Below are 18,872 nucleotides of genomic sequence, written 5' to 3'. Positions count from 1 at the left end.
AGCTGCTCATGGGAACAGAACAAACAGAACACAGGTGGCTGAGCCACAGGATATTTTTCCATCACTGTTTGTTTTAAATTTCCTCTGTTGGGGTGAGTTTCCAATGAGTTAATTAAAGTAGTAAAATGCCACCTAATCAAACTATTCAGTCAAATCATAATAATAATATAATAATTCATCTTGCGTATAAATTACAAGTACAGGAATCATCCCCTCTGCCCCATGGAAACTCAGCTCCTTCTTGGGTGCAATACACGGTGTGTATTAGTATTAGGCAACACTGTCTAACTTGGGGAAGAGATGAAGAATAATATCCTCTTTAATTGAAACTGTAGTATGAAATGTAAGGAGGTACAAAGACCCATACTGGAATTTGTCCAAGACACCAGAGTCATTGCCTCTGTTCTAGCGAAAAGTGCTTTAATGACCATAAATAGTTAGGACGTATATGCATATACAGCAGCACACGTCTACCTGACATTGTTCTTGGGTATAGACTCAGTGCTAACTCAGAGGGAATAGCATCACCTACTAAATCACCATTTTCTACAATCCCTCAGTTTTCCATCCAGCTATTGTCATGGCCTGATTCTGCTTAGTTTTTGAGATCTTACTATGTCCTGAATATGGAATATGTATGGAATGATATGGGAATTGTAATTTTAAACTCATTTTTAAATAGCTGTAGCAGCACTATGCTGGAATCAAAGATCATTGTTAAATATTTGGAAACTGTATAATAGCCCCAGCTTGTAGACGATGGTAATTAAATAGGTTTTCTTTTCTCTTAACAAAGAATGTTAATATGATCGCTGTTTTCTCCTTGTCAGAATATGGCGGCATGGGCTTGGACTTCTCCTATAGCATTGCAGTGGCAGAGGAACTGGGAAATATCCGCTGTGGAGGGGTTCCTATGGCTATTGGAGTGCAAACTGACATGGCTACACCAGCTCTAACAAGGTAACTTTCAAAAGAAATCCTCAATTCCCACTCTTCTCTTCAACTTCAAATTTGTTAGGAAATAATATAATGTATTTAGCACCAAGAAAAACATTGTTGACCAAATTTACCATTTTGAATTTTTCCCAAAAACCAAGGGAAGCTCCTCTTTACCCTCACCTTTAAATAATTTAGGATAGCAGGAGAATATGATTTTACATTGGAAGATAAGTTTTTAAAACCAAGTGATGTGTTCTACTTGATCTAGAACACTAAACACAGAGCTTTGACTCCTCTGAAGCATTCTAACAAGCTGGTCTGGAAGACTGATAAGCCAAGAATTAAATAATTGATTCAAGCAGACACAGATTTGTTTCTCATGGGGCTGGCATTATTCAAATAGAAATTAGCTAATTTAGGTATGTTTCTCAGACAAAAATAAATATGCCACCTTTTACTGCAGTATATTGGTTACTGAAAGCAAGACTAGACATAAGTAAACACAGAACCTCAACATGTTGATGTTGCCAGCCAAATCAATATACACCAGTAGAAGGATTCAATAGCTGGTGCAAGAAGATGAATGGTAGTAATGCAGTCTTAGCAACAACAAATGAGAATCAATTATTTGACTGTCAGAGACTAATGTCACACAGTCTATGAAAATAAATCTCAACAGGTTTTTAGCATTTGTCTTAAAGCAAATTCGAATATCATGGTCTTAGAAGTGGAAACCCACTTAATATCCTCAAATGACACTGTTGAAAAAGAAAAAGTTGGGGGTGGAAAGACAGGGGAGGTTGGAAGAGTTTAAAAATAAGAAATAATAATAAAAACACATTGAACCAAATTTAGGAGTGATGTTAATGGTGACCTTACACATTGAGTATGACTGGTTCAGAAAACAGATGTAACTTGCTCCAATTTTGGCATTCATTTAAAAAGAGAACTGGATACATTCATAGAGGTTAAATCCATTAATGGCTATTAGCCAGGATGGGTAAGGAATGGTGTCCCTAGCCTCTGTTTGTCAGAGGGTGGAGATGGATGCAGGAGAGAGATCACTTGATCATTACCTGTTAGGTTCACTCCCTCTGGGGCACCTGGCATTGGTCACTGTCGGTAGGATACTGGGCTAGATGGACCTTTGGTCTGACCCAGTACGGCCGTTCTTATGTTCTTATGTTAGCAGGGCAAAACAAGTGTAATTTGCACACGAATGATGGAAGGAGAGGGATGTGTGTGGGTGGCAGAAAAAAACAATTCAGAGGAAGGTGGGTATAAGCTTGAGAGTCCCCTCACCACATACATGACCTCCCCTTAATAAATCCAGGCTGTGAACTGCCCATAGTTCTCCAGTCCTCTCTGAACCAAATTCATCCCAACACAGTGACACCATTTGACAGATGAATTTGACAGTAATTACTAGGACCAGTCCTCTTTCATTTTTGCAACTCAGCACTGTGTGCTTTTTTCAGTCCTTCCAGTACTTCCTCCATATTTTTCTGAAATAATTATCAGGTGTACAATAAGTTTTACTAATTCCTTTAATGTCCTAGTATATATATCACATTGACTGACTGATCTATGTATGTTCATCAGTTACCAGGCATTTGCTTACCTGCTGCTTATTAATACTTATTTTTACAGGGCCTTCCTTGCTTTGGAATTGTTCCTCTTTCTTTATATTCAACTGGTTCCTCTTTCTTTATATTCAACTACATCATTCCATCTGAATCCAGTTTATTGGATTTCTACATGCAGCACTGGATTAAAGCATAAACTAACTAAGCTACAGCTTAGGGCCTCACAGTATGAGGGGCCTCTAAAAAAGAAAAAAACTGACTCCATTTCCAATTTTATCAAAATCGGTTGATAAATAAAGGAGATATGGGGAAAAGAAGGTTCTCTCTAAATATAGACATTTTCGTTCAAATATGACAAACATATTCACATCTGATTACACAAATACCCTTATCCTACCATTACTCTTCACTAATGGTTCATTATAGACAGGCGGAAGGCCAAGACTGAGAAAAAAATGATAATTGCATTTGTAAAATGAGTATTTCTACGAGTAAGTCTGCTATCTGTGGCAGCGTTTTGTTGGCCAGCTGCTACTGGTAAAATTCTGACCATACCTCATAACTTATTTAAATAAATAAATAATCTCACTGCTGATAAAATTGTGAAAAATGTGAGGTCTGAGACGGCAATGTCGTGAAGCAATCCTGCCAAGCTCATACTCGTATGGGACTCGTCTTAGGAGTGACATCATGTATAGCATCCTCTTGGCTGGTAATAGCCGGAAGGCTGCCATCTTTTGTTTATAGTCCAGCACGTTTAGTCGTAGTGCCTTCGCTCATGTTTTACTTCCTTTTCTTAAGTGTTAGTGTGTTCTTTCTTCTTTTGATCTGTACACACTTACAATTGTGTATTTTAGTGTGCACACTGCTTTCTGCTTCATGCGCTATCCATGCTTCACATGATTGAGTTTGCAAGTGATTGTCTTATGGACTTGGGTCAAGTGGATCTTGAGGAGGATAAATTTGTGTTGGCTTCCCTCTGTCAGTTTCGGAAACCTTAATAAATATCAGAGAGTGCTGATGAAAGGATAAATAGAGGGTTTTGAGAAGTGAAGGAAAATATACATATATATCAAAATATTCTGAGTACTTGGTGAGCAAGTTATTTCAAACTATGTGCATATATGATTTATAGGCTATTAAGGCCTATAATATTTATTATATTTGCTTGACTATAGACTAGTTTATCTCACTTTCTCAATGCCAGTCTAGAGATTACCAGTCTTTTTTCTGGTAAATTCTTTCTCTCTCTTTCGTGCATAGTGCTTGTTGTCACTCTGTGTGTCCGAGGTATTTACTCGAGACTAATTAGTGGTCCTGGGGGAGACAGAGGATAGAGAAGCGAACACAAAGAGAGATGTCTGCCTAGAAAATGCTGCTAGAAAAGCTATTTGCCCTAAGCATTCTGTGCATCGAAAGTGACAAACTCCATAGCTTATCATTTGAGGACATCATCAATGATTTTGCTCTCCAAAAATCACAAAAGAAAATGTTTTAAATTTCAGTTTTAAATTTAATATGATTTGCAAACAGACATACTGCAGGTAATACTGCTTCTATTAAGTAAGCTGGTCTGTGTAAGTAACTGCTTTGTTGTTGCTATAAAGTTTTCATAGCTACTAAGAAGTCATAGACAAAAATATGTTAATTTGAAACTATTTTATAATTCAGACAGGCATACTGCAAGGTGTGTTTTAGTTAGATTATTATTCTATTTTTACAACTTCGCCTTTGTATATATGCAAATAAAGAGCTTTCATGTTTATATAGTCAATGTCCTTTCTGTGAAAATAATCAAATAATTTTTTTTTATGGTATGGGGCCTCTTACACTTGACATAGCTTAGGGTCTCAGAATGTCATAATCCAGCCCTGCCAACATGACAGCTGTTGTAACGTGTCATCTTCCCAAAGTTCTTGCCTGTCTCTAAGAGCCCCTGCTCATACTGTAGTTCCATAGCAGTCCTGTCCCTTAATAGCAGCCCATCTAACCAGATTTAGGTTACAAGCCAGCAAAACACTTCAGCATTGGGACTGCTCACATGCTTAAAGTTATCCATGTGCAGAAGTGCTATGCTGGATTGGGGCCATAATAAGGCAAAGTATCTGCAACAAACAACTCGGAAAGCTGAAGGGTTAAATAATGGCAGCCATTCTGGAATGATGAACTATTAATAGCATAATTAATAATAAAGTTGAGAGCTGATAATAAAGTAAAACATAGGTAAAGATAATAAAAATTATTATTCTTTATAATAGGTCATTTAAACAATTGTTGATAAGAGACTTAATTGCACAGTCAACTGATGCCTATGTAGTTTTGCAGAGAAGGACATTCTATCTTCTCCTTTCCCTTTCAAATAACAACATCTTTGATTTCCTGCAGCCCCATAGTCTGAAAATGTGGATATACTTCCATGATTTATACTGACCCTCCTTCTGTACTTAAAAACTTGGAGGTCTTACTCATGGGAAGTCTTTCCAAAGAGAATTTCCTTTGCTTTACACAAATACACCAGAAACCTGAAGACAACTGATAGTAGCTATAGTTTATCATTTGATCACTCCTAGCACAGCTGTAGTTCATTTATTATACTGTAAAGGATAAAACTAGTATTTTATAAGACAGTAGACGATAGCCCATACCTTAAGAAGCTTTTGTTATTTTAAATTCTTCCCTGTGGTTTAAAAGAAATCAATAGCTAGCTGAGGGCAGAATTTTGTTCCATTGTAGTGTTTTGGTTTGTATTGTATCATGTTTTTCCAACACAGCAGTAACAGCACCTAGGAAGGTAATCAAGACAACTGACCACACACAGAAACATCTCATTCCAGTGGGAGAGCACACTACATTCATTGCTTTGATGTTGGGGAGAGGTGCTGCAGAAGACTTAGAATAGATGAAGTTGCAGTGTACCAGGGCATGAAGCCTTCAGTCCAGCTAGTATAGAATGCTGCAACTCGTCTCCTCACCAACACAGACTATTGTGAGCATATCACACCTGTTCTCTGCTGTATACGCTGGCTTCCCATAAATTTTAAATCTATGGTCCTCAACTTCAAGGTGCTTGTGACAGAGTCTGCTCACCACAGCAGCAGCTCCGGCTGGCCATCACAGGGATTAGCTCTGCCAGCTGGTGCGCCCTCTTCAGGTAGCGCCTTTCCCATCATTGTCTCTGCCTGCAGAACCACTTCAGTTCAAGTACCACAGCATCCTCTTCATGACTCGGCCCTCTGGCCATGTCATCATCCCTGTTTTCCCCGTTCCGAGGGTGAAGTATCTCAGATCAATAGTCCAGCCACTTCCCCAGTGGTGAATGGGGGAGGGGGGGAACCCAGGCCCGCCCACTACTCTGGATCCTGACCCAGGGACCCTGTAGATAGCAGCCCCATGCTGTGTTCCTTTAACTTCACTCAATGCTGCTTCTGTTCCCTGGTCCGCTTCCCCACAGTCCCAGCACCTTCTTCGCCCTCTTCTCAGGATTTTCAGTCAGCAAGTCCCAGCATCCAGCCAGGCACTCCCTCTTGCTCCCTGGTCCCTGCCAGCAACTGGTCTGTTCAAGGTGCTACCCTTCCTGAGCCCACTAAGAACACAGTCCTAACTCCTTGAGCTCACCACAGCCACTGTCTCTGGCCTGCAGGTCCTTTTATGTGAGCCTACTGGGCCCTGATTGGCTGTTCCTTGCAGCCTCCCTCTAATTGGCTGCTTCCTGTGCAGCCTCTCTAGGCTGCTTGAAGGACTCATTTCCATGACTTCTTTCTGGGATAGGGTGTGGCAGGCCCATGAGGCCTCTATTAACCCATTCTTCTCCAGTGTGGGGTGAACACCCCATCACAGTGCTCCATTGTCTGGGCCCAGGATATCTAAAAGATTGCATAATGCTCGGGAAGAAAACCATGGTCAACATCTTAGCTCTTCTGACACATTGGAACTCTCAGCTGTACAGGAGACAGAATTTTTGGGGGGGTTAGCCCAAAACTGGAATGAACTCCCCCAGGAATTAAGGACCATCACAAATCTCACCAACTTCTGCTCCAAGTGAACTTGCATTTCTCTGATCTTGCCTTGTCTAATATAAACATGTAACAACATGTGTATTTATTAAAACAAAACAAAAATCCTATCAATATGTGACACTCCATTGCATGCATATTTCTCCCTGGGGAGAGGATGAAAGAACAATCATGTAATAGATGTTAGTCATGTTGTGTTAGCCATATGTGGGGAGGGGAAGGTATTTGCCCTCAGACCTATTTGACAGTGACCTTTGCAATTGTTGCCTTTGCAGTATGGTGTACAGGTCTTTTGCTGAGATTATATGGGTATATCTCTGTGACATTCTATACCTTGGGGGAGCGTCCTGGAACCCCCATATTCCTCATTTTTATATAATCGTGATCTTACATATAAAGCATGCCATGTAAGGTATCAGGGGAAAGGTTATGATCTGCTGAAAGTCATTTCTCTATCCATATATGTATATCATTAATGCATATGAAATTATGAGAATTGTATTGTATGGTGGTCACTAAAACATGCTGTGAGTTGGGGAATCAGCCAGATATTAGCTCCTCAGAGGCAACAGCAAGGAAAGTAACCAAACACTTGGGCAGGTTTCAAACAACCCATTAACAACCGTTGTCCAGCAAGGGAGCTACAATTGACTCACCTGCCTGAGGCCACACCAGGGGAATTGCTCAACCTTGCCTGGAGACTCAGCAGTGCCCCAGACATGCCTGGATTTGTGCTCCCCAAACACATGGGACTGAGGTTATAAAACAAACACAGTGGCCACATGCTGGGCCTTTTCTCCTGCCACCACCTATGCTGCAAGCAACGACAACACTGGGAAGAAGACTGAAGACTCCAACAGAGAAGACTGGCCCAGATTGAAGGGACAAATCTGTATATTAAGGACTGCAATATCCAGTGGGGTGAGAAAAACTGCTTAGTCTAGATGGTCACCAGTCTAATAGGGTTGAGAGTTTAGACTGCATGCTTATATTTTATTTCTTTTGGTAATTAACTCTTTCTTTTTGCCTATCACTTAAAAACTATCTTTTATAGTCAGTAAACTTCTTTAATTGTTTATCTTTACCAGTGAGTTTGCCTGAAGTGTGTGGTAAATCTGCTCAGGTTTTGCAAAGGCTGGTGTATGTCCACTTTCCATTGATGAAGTGGTGAACCAATTAAATTTGCACTGCTCGTCTTGAGCAGTGCAAGACGATATATTCCTGAGGTACAGTGCTGGGAGATGGGGGGATTTGGCTCTGGTGCCTTTCTCTTTGTGATTCTTGAGTGGCTCGTGAGCATTCATGCAATCTAGCTGGGTGTGGGGCTGCACATGTGGTTGTGCTGAGTGATCACAACGCCTGGAGGGGTTTGCTGCTTGTAACTCTATGGTGTTGCTTATTGCACTACTATATTGTGTTCAGATACTGTGTTGGTGAGCGCAGAAAAAGAACCTATATAGAATAGAAAAGATGATCCGCACTACAGGAACAGACTTTGAAAGATTTGCCAACTAAACAAACCAGTGCACATTTAAATTTTGAATACTACAATCAGCTCTTCAGTTTGAATTTTTCTTCTAGTCAATATTGGATCACGTGAGCCTAAAATTTGCTTTTCACATACATTTGTGCTAGTAAAGCTGAATGTTTGCAAAAACTGAATATGGAAACATCATGAATGTGGGGAAATCAAAATTCATTGTCGAATTCATATGAATATTGGTGAACACATTTTTGTTTTTTTGACTCAACTCCTCTAAGTATATATTCAGAATACTGTGTTACTGCAAAATGTAAAGGTAACACATAATACAGAAGAGAAAACTCAATGTCATAGCAAGCTGTGCTGTGATGCACTTTAACTTGGAGAAGCAGCAAAGAGTCCCGTGGCACCTTATAGACTAACAGACGTATAGGAGCATGAGCTTTTGTGGGTGAATAACCACTTCTTTGGATGCCTTTAACCTGGAGAGATATAGTAAGGACAGATAGGTCATCCTGAATAGGATGTTCATACACCACTCCATCTTAGTCCCAACCTCAATGGTTCCTGTTGGATGCAGCCATACTACATTGCTCCTAAACTACGGTAATTTTAAAAAAATCAACTAAACTTGACATAATTAATTACTGCATTTAAAACTCATTTCAATATATATTCTAGGGACTTTGAGCATAGCAAATATCCTACTAAAGTTATCAACTATTCAAAACTCCCCCCAAAAAATCTAAAAGGAAGTCTGGAACAAACTGAAAGAATAAGCACCTTGTTGACTTAAGCCTTCTCTAACTTTGGGTCCAATTCTGCTTTCATCATATTTACAAAACTCCCCTGGGAAATTGAATCAGACATTTTGATATGCCAGGTGAGTGCACTACCTATGTATAATTGGACATATGGTTCCCTCAAATTCATGCATAGATGGGCATTGAAATAGACACTGAACTACTTTGGATGGGTAACTGCATACACAAATGAAGGCTTGAAAATGCATGTTATTTATTACATCCAGACTTAGGCTTCTAATTACTGACAACTTAGGGTGAAATCCTGGCTGCATTGCAGTTAAAGACAAAACTCCCATTGATACCAGGATTTCACCCTTGGTCTCAATTTCTCATTTCAGTCATCTGTGTAATCTTGGCTTAATTTGTTCATGTTTGTAAAAACTCTTGGAGATCTTAAGAGGAAGGTGCCATACAAGTGCAAAGTGGTGGCAGTATTTAGTACCATACCCAGAGACAGCTGGGAATTCAAACTCGTGAGTAACATTTCCAAAGCACTTAAGTTCCGTTTTCAAAAGTTACTTGAAAAGTGACCACACTTGAGTGCTTTTGAAAATTTTACCTAACATCTTTTTGCATGATCTCTAGTCCTCCTCATCCCCCAGTTTCTTCCTTCCAAAATGAACATTTCTGACAATCCTTAAAACATTCTCTTGGGTGATCTTTAACCAGGAGCAATCCTACTAATTTCGATTTGCACTCAGTTCTTTTTGTGTAAAAGGCTGCAGGGGGAAACAAACCTGCTTCACTTGAAGAAGCCTAAAAACAGAACAGTCTTTTTAGGCATCTTAAGCTTAACAATGCTACTGCTGTGCTTGGAAACTGAATGCAAAAGGATCTGTCAAAGATCTGACCTTTCATGTGTCTGGCCCTGCTCATGGCTCACTGGCATCCGTATGTCAGATCTTTCAAAGGCATTCTAGTTATAGCACTTTACTTGCCTTCATGCTTAACATGTTGTATTTAGAAGCCAGCTTCCAGGTGAAATACTGAATGAAATATATTGCCCTTGGGCTGGAAAACAAACATTGCATTGTGACTCATCCTTAGTGCTATTGTTGGATGTAGATATCTTTCAGTCTTGGCATTGGACTACTACTTCATCCCTTTTTATTGTTTCTAACTGGATATTAAGATGAGTGGTGATTATTCGGAGAGAAGGGAATACATTTCGGTTTAACCTGTTTAGTTTAACTTGTATTGCCAATTCTTTCTCTCCCTCCATATACAGAATAGAGGTGATTTGAGGAAATCAATGCGTTCTTCAAGTTACAACTTTTTAACACGGATTTATTTTTGTATGTACTTATTTTAAGATGTGAAGTAAAGCTAGTTGTAATGGAGCAGAGTTGTTTCCAAGTGTATAAAGAGCTGAGCAGTTTTAAAATATAGTATTGCCCTCTTAATTGGCACAGGCCACGATGGAAACAGGAACATGCCAATTAAAGGCTAGCTCACTGACTCTGCCACTGACTCTGAAGAACAGGCAGCCTATAGTTATGCTGCCCCAGGAGTGTGCCAGGGATCAAATTGTGACTCCGTGACAATTTGGTCCCTGATTCCCTGCTTGCTCCAGAGGGGAAGTAATTTGCACCAACCCTTTACCAATCACAGATCACTTTTCTGTTGATGCCAGCTCAGTTGTGTTGGCTAGTGTGTATGGGAGGAGAGGAAAGGCACAAAAGAGAGAGTAGCAATCCCACAGAGGCTGTTTCTCCCTGCCTTTGTCCACCCGTGTGCTGTGACTTGTATACAAGGGGTAAGGGTGCGCTTTATGCTGCTCTGTTGCCCTACGCCAGTGTGTAGGCTGAGCCAGGATCTTGCCCTAAGTGGAATTTGGCAGATAGCCATGACACCTTATTGTGCATTTTAAAATATTTCTGTAGCCTGCTTTGTGCAATTTACCTCATCAAATCTCAGTGTAGCTAAAGACTGAGGTCATGAATGAAAGTGTGATCCAAAGTACTTTTCCTCTTGTTTTTTTCTTTCTGTATCTGCCGCTACAATAAAATTGCCTGCCATATAATGCATTTTGAACCCATCTTGAGCAGGGAGAGGGGGAGGAGCAGTCAATCGGGAAGGGGAGGGAATTTTAAACAGCATGGGAAAGGGGGTCCTGGCACATTTTGCAGACAGTTGTGGGCTTTGATATTTCAAGAGAAATAAATGTTTTGGAGCTGAAATTCCCTGGTGAGCCCAACATTGTGAGCATACTGGGGGAGGAGAGGGAAATAGAAGCCAAGGAGGCAGAGAGAGACTCCTAACTCACATCTGCCCAGCATGGCAGCACTTTGACCATACCTGAAATAAAGTTGTTGAAATCCCCTTGTGCATTGTAATATACAGCACCTAATACTTACTGGAAGAGGTCTCCCCCCAGCACTGTCAGGATGAGATTCAGAGTCTCCTGGGTGTCCCGAACTGTTTCTGCTCTGGACCCTGCCTTGGAGTTTTGCAAGGTGAAGAGTACGACACTGCACCCCATATTCTTTGCAGTGATATTGTTATGATATTATTATAGCATAATTATGATGCATTTTATGCAAGATTAGTCCTGTGAGGTGCCATTGGAAAAGTTATGATTTGCTGAATATGATTATCCTATTTGTATGCATGTATCATTTTTGAAGTTATGAATATTGACTATGTATCTGTATTTCAAATCTAGTTACACCTGGGTAACGCCAACTAGACAAGACGCTTTCAGTTTAGATAGCTGGTTGGGAAGGGCTTATTCAGGGCATTAGGCCATTAGGAAAAAATAATAGGCCTTAGGAGAAGCTTACCTCCCATCTGGGGAGCCTTCCTGAGAACACTACAGACAGCCTCCAAGTAATGGCTCCTATGACTCTACAAGGACATGTGATCAGATCACATGATGCTGGACTCCATCTTGGGATGTCAGTATTTTTCCACAGACTGGTCTGGGAACCAAGCTTTGAAACAAAGGATTCCCGCCATATGCAAAAGCTGTATAAGGCAGGGAGTGACATCATCTGATGTTCTTCACTCCCCATGCACGAAGACTCCTGGAAACACTTGAGGAACAAAGACTGACCTGGGGGGAGTGCTGGACCCAGGCTAATGGGATTTCTAGCCTGTGAATGAAACACCTGGGGATTCCAAGCTGTCAAAGCAAGTGCAGCTTACTCCTTAAGGATCTGCAGCCTGCTTGTATCATCTCTTAGGGTGAGAATCTGCTACTGATGTCCAATCTATTTAGTATATTAAGCTTAGTTTGTGTCTTTTGTTTATTTGCTAATTAATCTGCTTTGATCTGTTTTCTATCCCTTATAATCACTTAAAATATATCCTTTATAGTTAATAAACTTGTTTTTGCTTTATCTAAACCAGTGAGTTGGAGTGAAGTGTGTGGGAATCATAACTCGGGGGCAAAAGGCTGTTGCATATTCCTCTCTACATTGAGGGAGGGGGCGAATTTTATGAGCTTGTGCTGTACAGTTCCTGGTATAATTTTAGGTTTATACTCCAGTGTGGAGTGTGAGTCTGGAAAGCTGGGAAATTGGCCGCTGTCTGCTGCATGTATTTGAGTGGCTTGGGAGAAGCTGCTTTCTCAGGTAGCTCAGTTTGTATGTGTGGCGCCACCTGCTGTCGTGTTGGGTGATAACAGGGGTAGGGTTAGGCTGGCTGTGTCCCCAAGCAGTGTGAGCAGGGCCAACCCAACTGAGTGGTTAGAGTGGTTCCCACAGCTCCCAGGACTGCACCCTGTCACGGTGATCCTGGCTGTCTGGGGCAATTTCTTCCTTCTCAGAGTCCTGGTCAGCATCCATGGGGGTGTCCAGTGTTCACAATATTCTGGAGTTCAGTGGTGACCCCCCGTGCAAAAGTCCAGTCAGTCTCTTCCTAGTAGACACAGGTCTTGCGAGCTCTTCCATGGATCCTCTTATTCTCCTTGACATTTATATAACCCAGCTGGGGCGACTTTTCTTTGTTGGAGCACTGGCCTGGGCCACTGACTGATCCCTCTCCTTCATTTGGTCTTATATCCTCTCATTTATCTTGGTGTTCTGGTGACTGCTGTTCAGGTGAGATTGGATCTACTCCTCTCCTGAGATGGCAAGGAAGTCTAGGACCTCTGCATAGGACCATGCAGAAGCATGGGGGTGAATGTCTATATAATCAATATTGGAGTCTGGGAGCTGAAATGCAGTGGGGTTGCCTTGCTGAGCACCAGCATTTAAACAGGAAGGTGATATCTGGTCAAGATGACCCTAGGGTGGTAGAGGGGGCACACAGTAAACAAACAGGTTGACCTTGGTGTGCAGCAAAGCAGTGTGGGAAAGCAGTGGGAGGACTGACAGAGGAGGAATTGTTAATTCAAACTGGAGATATGTTCATGCTAACCTTATTATGGAAATTCACTTCCAAAGTGGATTTTTTAATGAGTATTGAGACACCAGGTGATTGAGAAAAAAACTTTGAGTGGACACAAGGCAATTTATCCCTCAAAAAATCAAGTTAATCCAAAATAAATTTCATATGTAGACATGCCCATACTAAAGTCACATTAAATTGTGTTTTACTCCGAGAATTTCAGTCTAACGGAGCCCGAGTGGAAATCATCCAACCTTTGATCCTCTGGATGAACAGACTTTGTCCCAGAAAATGTTCTCTATTAATTTACAATAAACAAATTAATTCCAGTCTGAAACTGACCTGGCTGAGAAGTAGTTAAAATGTAATGACATTATTTATGTTTATTATATTAGTACATAGGGGCCCCATGCAGGATTAAGGCTCATTGTATTAGGTGTGCCGTACCAGTTACAAATGGCCATACCTTTGCCTTTCTGATATTGACTAGTAGGAGACTATTTGGAATTGATATATATACTACTTGACAGTGAATGAGCAAAATCATTTAAATCATTTTCATTGTTACATGTTGTGGAATAATGCAGATGTGTTTTAAGATTTTCTCATCAAAGTCTATTTTTCTGCTTTTTTCCCCCTTAGATAATGAGTAACTAAAAGTAGCTTTGTCGTTCGTGTCAGGATTTGGTCCTTTTGAATTTACTGATGTTCAGGCATGATCAGCTGTTACATTTAATCTCACAAGAATTGCTGTACCACCTGTGTAAGGAGTGGTACCTTATCCCAGAAGACTTCATATCTAGTCTGAAGTGGGTTAGATGATCATCCATTCGAATGTGTGAGCTCAAAAACAAGAAAGCTTGATGTGGTTTAATCAAATACCGAGTGTAGTGTAAAGAACCAAGTGCAGCTGTTCATACTCAAAACTACAATTTGCAGCTAACAGTATGTCAGCAAGTGTCAGTCCTAATTAGAAACGTTCCTTCCTTACTAATTAATCAATTCACTTCAGCACAGTTTTTTTTCCCTTGGAGTAGGAGAAACAAGAATGAAAACTGCCAGCTTTTCTCCCCCACTTTAAGAGGATGATCATCAGCTCTATTAAACCAGAATAGTGATGCACAGTTGACATATTTTCATTCAATGCAGCAAGAATCACATCTGTCAGAAAGCAAATTCATTGCTATTTAAGATGAATTAAGGGGGCTTTCAGCTTTTAAATGAGTGCACATAAATAGAACTAAGAAGTGGATCATGGAAATTTAATGGGATTTGGATCCTGCTGTGACTTTTTTTATTTCACCCCATTTAGCATCATCTACAGTATAATATTTAATCATTTCTTCAGTATTAACAGTAATGTTGGTGGACTGTCATGAATACTAAGTATGGGGCAAAAAAGAATGGATAGTTTCTATGTAACTATTTTAACATTAATGATTAATGTGCCACAATTGGGACCTATTATCTTATACAATGGACCGGGGGTGGGGAAATTTCCAGCCGTCTACAAGGAGCTTTATTTTAATATATATTACACATAAAAATGTGTTAAAAGAACATTAAGGTTGCAAAGTCAAGCACTCAAATGTTAGGAAATGCTAAAATTAAGGTGGCACGGAACATGCTCAGTTGCTCTGTGGAAATGGTGCCTGCACAGTCCGGTCAGCGCTAGGAGTTGTGAGGGGCTAGAGCATGCTCAGTGAGGATGGAATCTTTGGACATTTTAGCTGCTAAATTCTAAGTCTCTGCTGAAAGTGTGTGAACCTAGATTTTATAAAGGCTTATAACTTGGCCAATTCCTCAGGAACAGCACAAGTCACATCCCTGCCAAATTTCAACTCCTTTTTCCAAAACATGGGTGCATGAGAGTTTCTCAAAGAGAAGGTTGTCAGGATTATTTTAAATGGCAAAACACTGTATTTTCCCTAATCTTGATCCCAGAAACAGCTGAACTGTTTTGGCTGAAACTTTCAAAAAAATCTAGCCTGTAAGGCAGACACTCATTATGGAAAATATCAGCCCCAAACAATTAAAGTTTGGTAAAGTTATAAGCAACTGAAAGCCAGGTTTTATAATAGGAAGCATTGGGCAACTTTTAATAACAGCAATGATACCAGCCACGCTATAACATATATTCACTTTTGTGTTTTGTTCGGTGAATGAACGATCAGCCGCAGTTGATCATCCCTGTCAAGATGGGTATACTGAGGTGTTCAGCATGAATAAAACTTACAGAACTTGGCCCAATGTATGAGGAGAAAGATCAAAGACTCCATAACCCAACACTGTGGCATTTAATTTCAGAAAGGGGAACTATGCAAAAATGAGGAGGTTAGTTAAACAGAAATTAAAAGGTACAGTGACTAGAGTGAAATCCCTGCAAGCTGCATGGACACTTTTCAAAGACAACATAATAGAGGCCCAACTTAAATGTATACCCCAAATTTAAAAACACAGTAAAAGAACTAAAAAAGAGCCACAGTGGCTTAACAACCATGTAAAAGAAGCAGTGAGAGATAAAAAGGTATCTTTTAAAAAATAGAAGTCAAATCCTAGTGAGGTAAATAGAAAGGAGCATAAACACTGCCAAATTAAGTGTAAAAATGTAATAAGAAAAGTCAAAAAGGAGTTTGAAGAACAGCTAGCCAAAAACTCAAAAGGTAATAACAAAATGTTTTTTAAGTACATCAGAAGCAGGAAGCCTGCTAAAAAACCAGTGGGGCCCCTGGAGATCGAGATACAAAAGGAGCACTTAAAGACGATAAAGTCATTGTGGAGAAACTAAATGAATTCTTTGCTTCAGTCTTCATGGCTGAGGATGTTAGGGAGATTCCCAAACCTGAGCCGGCTTGTGTAGGTGACAAATCTGAGGAACTGTCACAGACTGAAGTGTCACTAGAGGAGATTTTGGAATTAATTGATAAACTTAACATTAAGAAGTCACCGGGACCAGATGGCATTCACCCAAGAGTTCTGAAAGAACTCAAATGTGAAGTTGCAGAACTATTAACTTTGGTTTGTAACCTGTCCTTTAAATCGGCTTCTGTACCCAATGACTGGAAGATAGCTCATGTAACGCCAATATTTAAAGAGGGCTCTAGAGGTGATCCCGGCAATTACAGACCAGTAAGTCTAACATCAGTACCGGGCAAATTAGTCGAAACAATCGTAAAGAATAAAATTGTCAGACACATAGAAGAACATAACTTGTTGGGCAAAAGTCAACATGGTTTCTGTAAAGGGAAATCATGTCTTACTAATCTATTAGAGTTCTTTGAAGGGGTCAACAAACATGTGGACAAGGGGGATCCAGTGGACATAGTATACTTAGATTTCCAGAAAGCCTTTGACAAGGTCCCTCACAAAAGGCTCTTACGTAAATTAAGTTGTCATGGGATAAGAGGGAAGATCCTTTCATGGATTGAAAACTGGTTAAAAGACAGGGAACAAAGGGTAGGAATAAATGGTAAATTTTCAGAATGGAGAGGGGTTACTAGTGGTGTTCTCCAAGGGTCAGTCCTAGGACCAATCCTATTCAACTTATTCATAAATGATCTTGAGAAAGGGGTAAACAGTGAGGTGGCAAAGTTTGCAGATGATACTAAACTGCTCAAGATAGTTAAGACCAAAGCAGACTGTGATGAACTTCAAAAAGATCTCACAAAACTAAGTGATTGGGCAACAAAATGGCAAATGAAATTTAATGTGAATAAATGTAAAGTAATGCACATTGGAAAAAATAACCCCAACTATACATACAATATGATGGGGGCTAATTTAGCTACAACTAATCAGGAAAGAGATCTTGGAGTCATCGTGGATAGTTCTCTGAAGTCGTCCACGCAGTGTGTAGTGGCAGTCAAAAAAGCAAACAGGATGTTGGGAATCATTTAAAAAAAGGGATAGAGAATAAGACGGAGAACATCTTATTGCCCTTATATAAATCCATGGTACGCCCACATCTTGAATACTGCGTACAGATGTGGTCTCCTCATCTCAAAAAAGATATACTGGCATTAGAAAAAGTTCAGAAAAGGGCAACTAAAATGATTAGGGGTTTGGAATGGGTCCCATATGAGGAGAGATTAAAGAGGCTAGGACTTTTCAGTTTGGAAAAGAGGAGACTAAGGGGGGATATGATAGAGGTATATAAAATCATGAGTGGTGTGGAGAAAGTGAAGAAGGAAAAGTTATTTACTTGTTCCCATAATATAAGAATTAGGGGCCACCCAATGAAATTAATGGGCAGCAGGTTTAAAACAAATAAAAGGAAGTTCTTCTTCACACAGCGCACAGTCAATCTGTGGAACTCCTTGCCTGAGGAGGTTATGAAGGCTAGGACTATAACAGGGTTTAAAAGAGAACTAGATAAATTCATGGAGGTTAAGTCCATTAATGGCTATTAGCCAGGAGGGATAAGTAATGGTGTCCCTAGCCTCTGTTTGTCAGAGGGTGGAGGTGGATGGCAGGAGAGAGATCACTTGATCATTACCTGTTAGGTTCACTCCCTCTGGGGCACCTGGCATTGGCCACTGTCGGTAGACAGGATACTGGGCTGGATGGACCTTTGGTCTGACCCAGTATGGCCGTTCTTATGTTCTTATGTCTGTTTCTTGGTGTTCCTATAATTGGGGCTGCTGACATGATTTGATATCAGCAGTAATTGGGTTAATGAAATGTAGGTCCCATATGCACCAGCATAGTGAAAGAGGCAGCTAGTACTCAGATCAGACTGAAAGGTTCTCCCACCCATCCTGGTCCTCTGACTGAAGGACAGATCCTCAGTTAGTGTAAACTGCAAGACCTGCCTTGAAGTTAATGTGCCAATATTTAAAAAAGGTAAACTGGATGACCTGTGTAGCAGTAGGCCAGTTAGCCTGAGATCGATTCTGGACAAAATCACGGAAAGGCCAATATAGGATATGATCAGTAAAGAATTAACAGATGATTGCCATTGATTAATGGCAATCAATATGGTCTTATGGAAAATAGCTCTTGTCAAACAGACTTGATATCATATTTTGATGAGATTAGAAGTTTAGTTGATAACGGTAGCTTCTATAAGGCATTTGACTTAGCCCACATGACATTCTGATGGAAAAAAATAGCTCTGTGCAAAATCCATGTAGCCAATATTAAGTGGATTAAACACATGGTATCTGATAGATCACAAAAAACAACTGTAAATGGGGAATTATCATCAAGTGAGGGTGTTTCTAGTGGAGTCTCGCAGGGATCTGTTCTTGGCTTGATTATATTCAACTTCTTTCAGTGATTTGGAAGAATGATTTATCATTGCTGGTAAAATTTGCAAATAACACAAAAATGGGTAGAGCAGTAAGTAATAATGGGGACAGATCAGTTATAGCTTGTTAAGGTGGGCTTGTTTGAACAACATGCATTTTTTACATAGCCAACACAGTGGGAGTTTTGCCTGAATAACTGATTTTTTTTTCTCCTGGCCCATGCTTTCATGCTGGAAAACAAGTTCACTTTTTCATAAAACTCATTTCCCTAAAACACAGTTTACCTTCTTGCAAGATAGCAGATTTTTTTCCTTAAATGTCACAGTATAGCAAAGTTGTTGAATTGCAGTTTCACAGATGCTGTATATTGTCAGGAGAGAGCCGAAGTCAAGCATTAAATATAATTTTTTTAAGTTTACAGAAAAAAATGCTGTCAGTGGTTTTCCTTGTTTCCTTTTTTACCT

The 18,872-nt window shown here is 40.1% G+C and overlaps 1 protein-coding gene across 2 annotated transcripts in view; it reads left to right on the top strand.

Annotated features, from left to right (window-relative positions):
• Positions 1–18,872, top strand: part of LOC112115718 (probable acyl-CoA dehydrogenase 6) — a 148,976-nt gene that overhangs the window by 100,473 nt on the left and 29,631 nt on the right. For both annotated transcript variants that reach the window (XM_024212896.3, XM_024212898.1), the window contains one exon: positions 831–960. In XM_024212896.3, the coding sequence (XP_024068664.1) occupies positions 831–960 (130 nt within the window). The remainder of the gene's footprint in view (positions 1–830; positions 961–18,872) is intronic.

The sequence above is a fragment of the Terrapene carolina genome, unplaced genomic scaffold, assembly GCF_002925995.2.
Source record: "Terrapene carolina triunguis isolate 2854851 unplaced genomic scaffold, T_m_triunguis-2.0 Scaffold84, whole genome shotgun sequence".
In the NCBI taxonomy this organism is placed as follows: Eukaryota; Metazoa; Chordata; order Testudines; family Emydidae; genus Terrapene; species Terrapene triunguis.
This window is presented reverse-complemented; position numbering and strand designations above follow the sequence as displayed.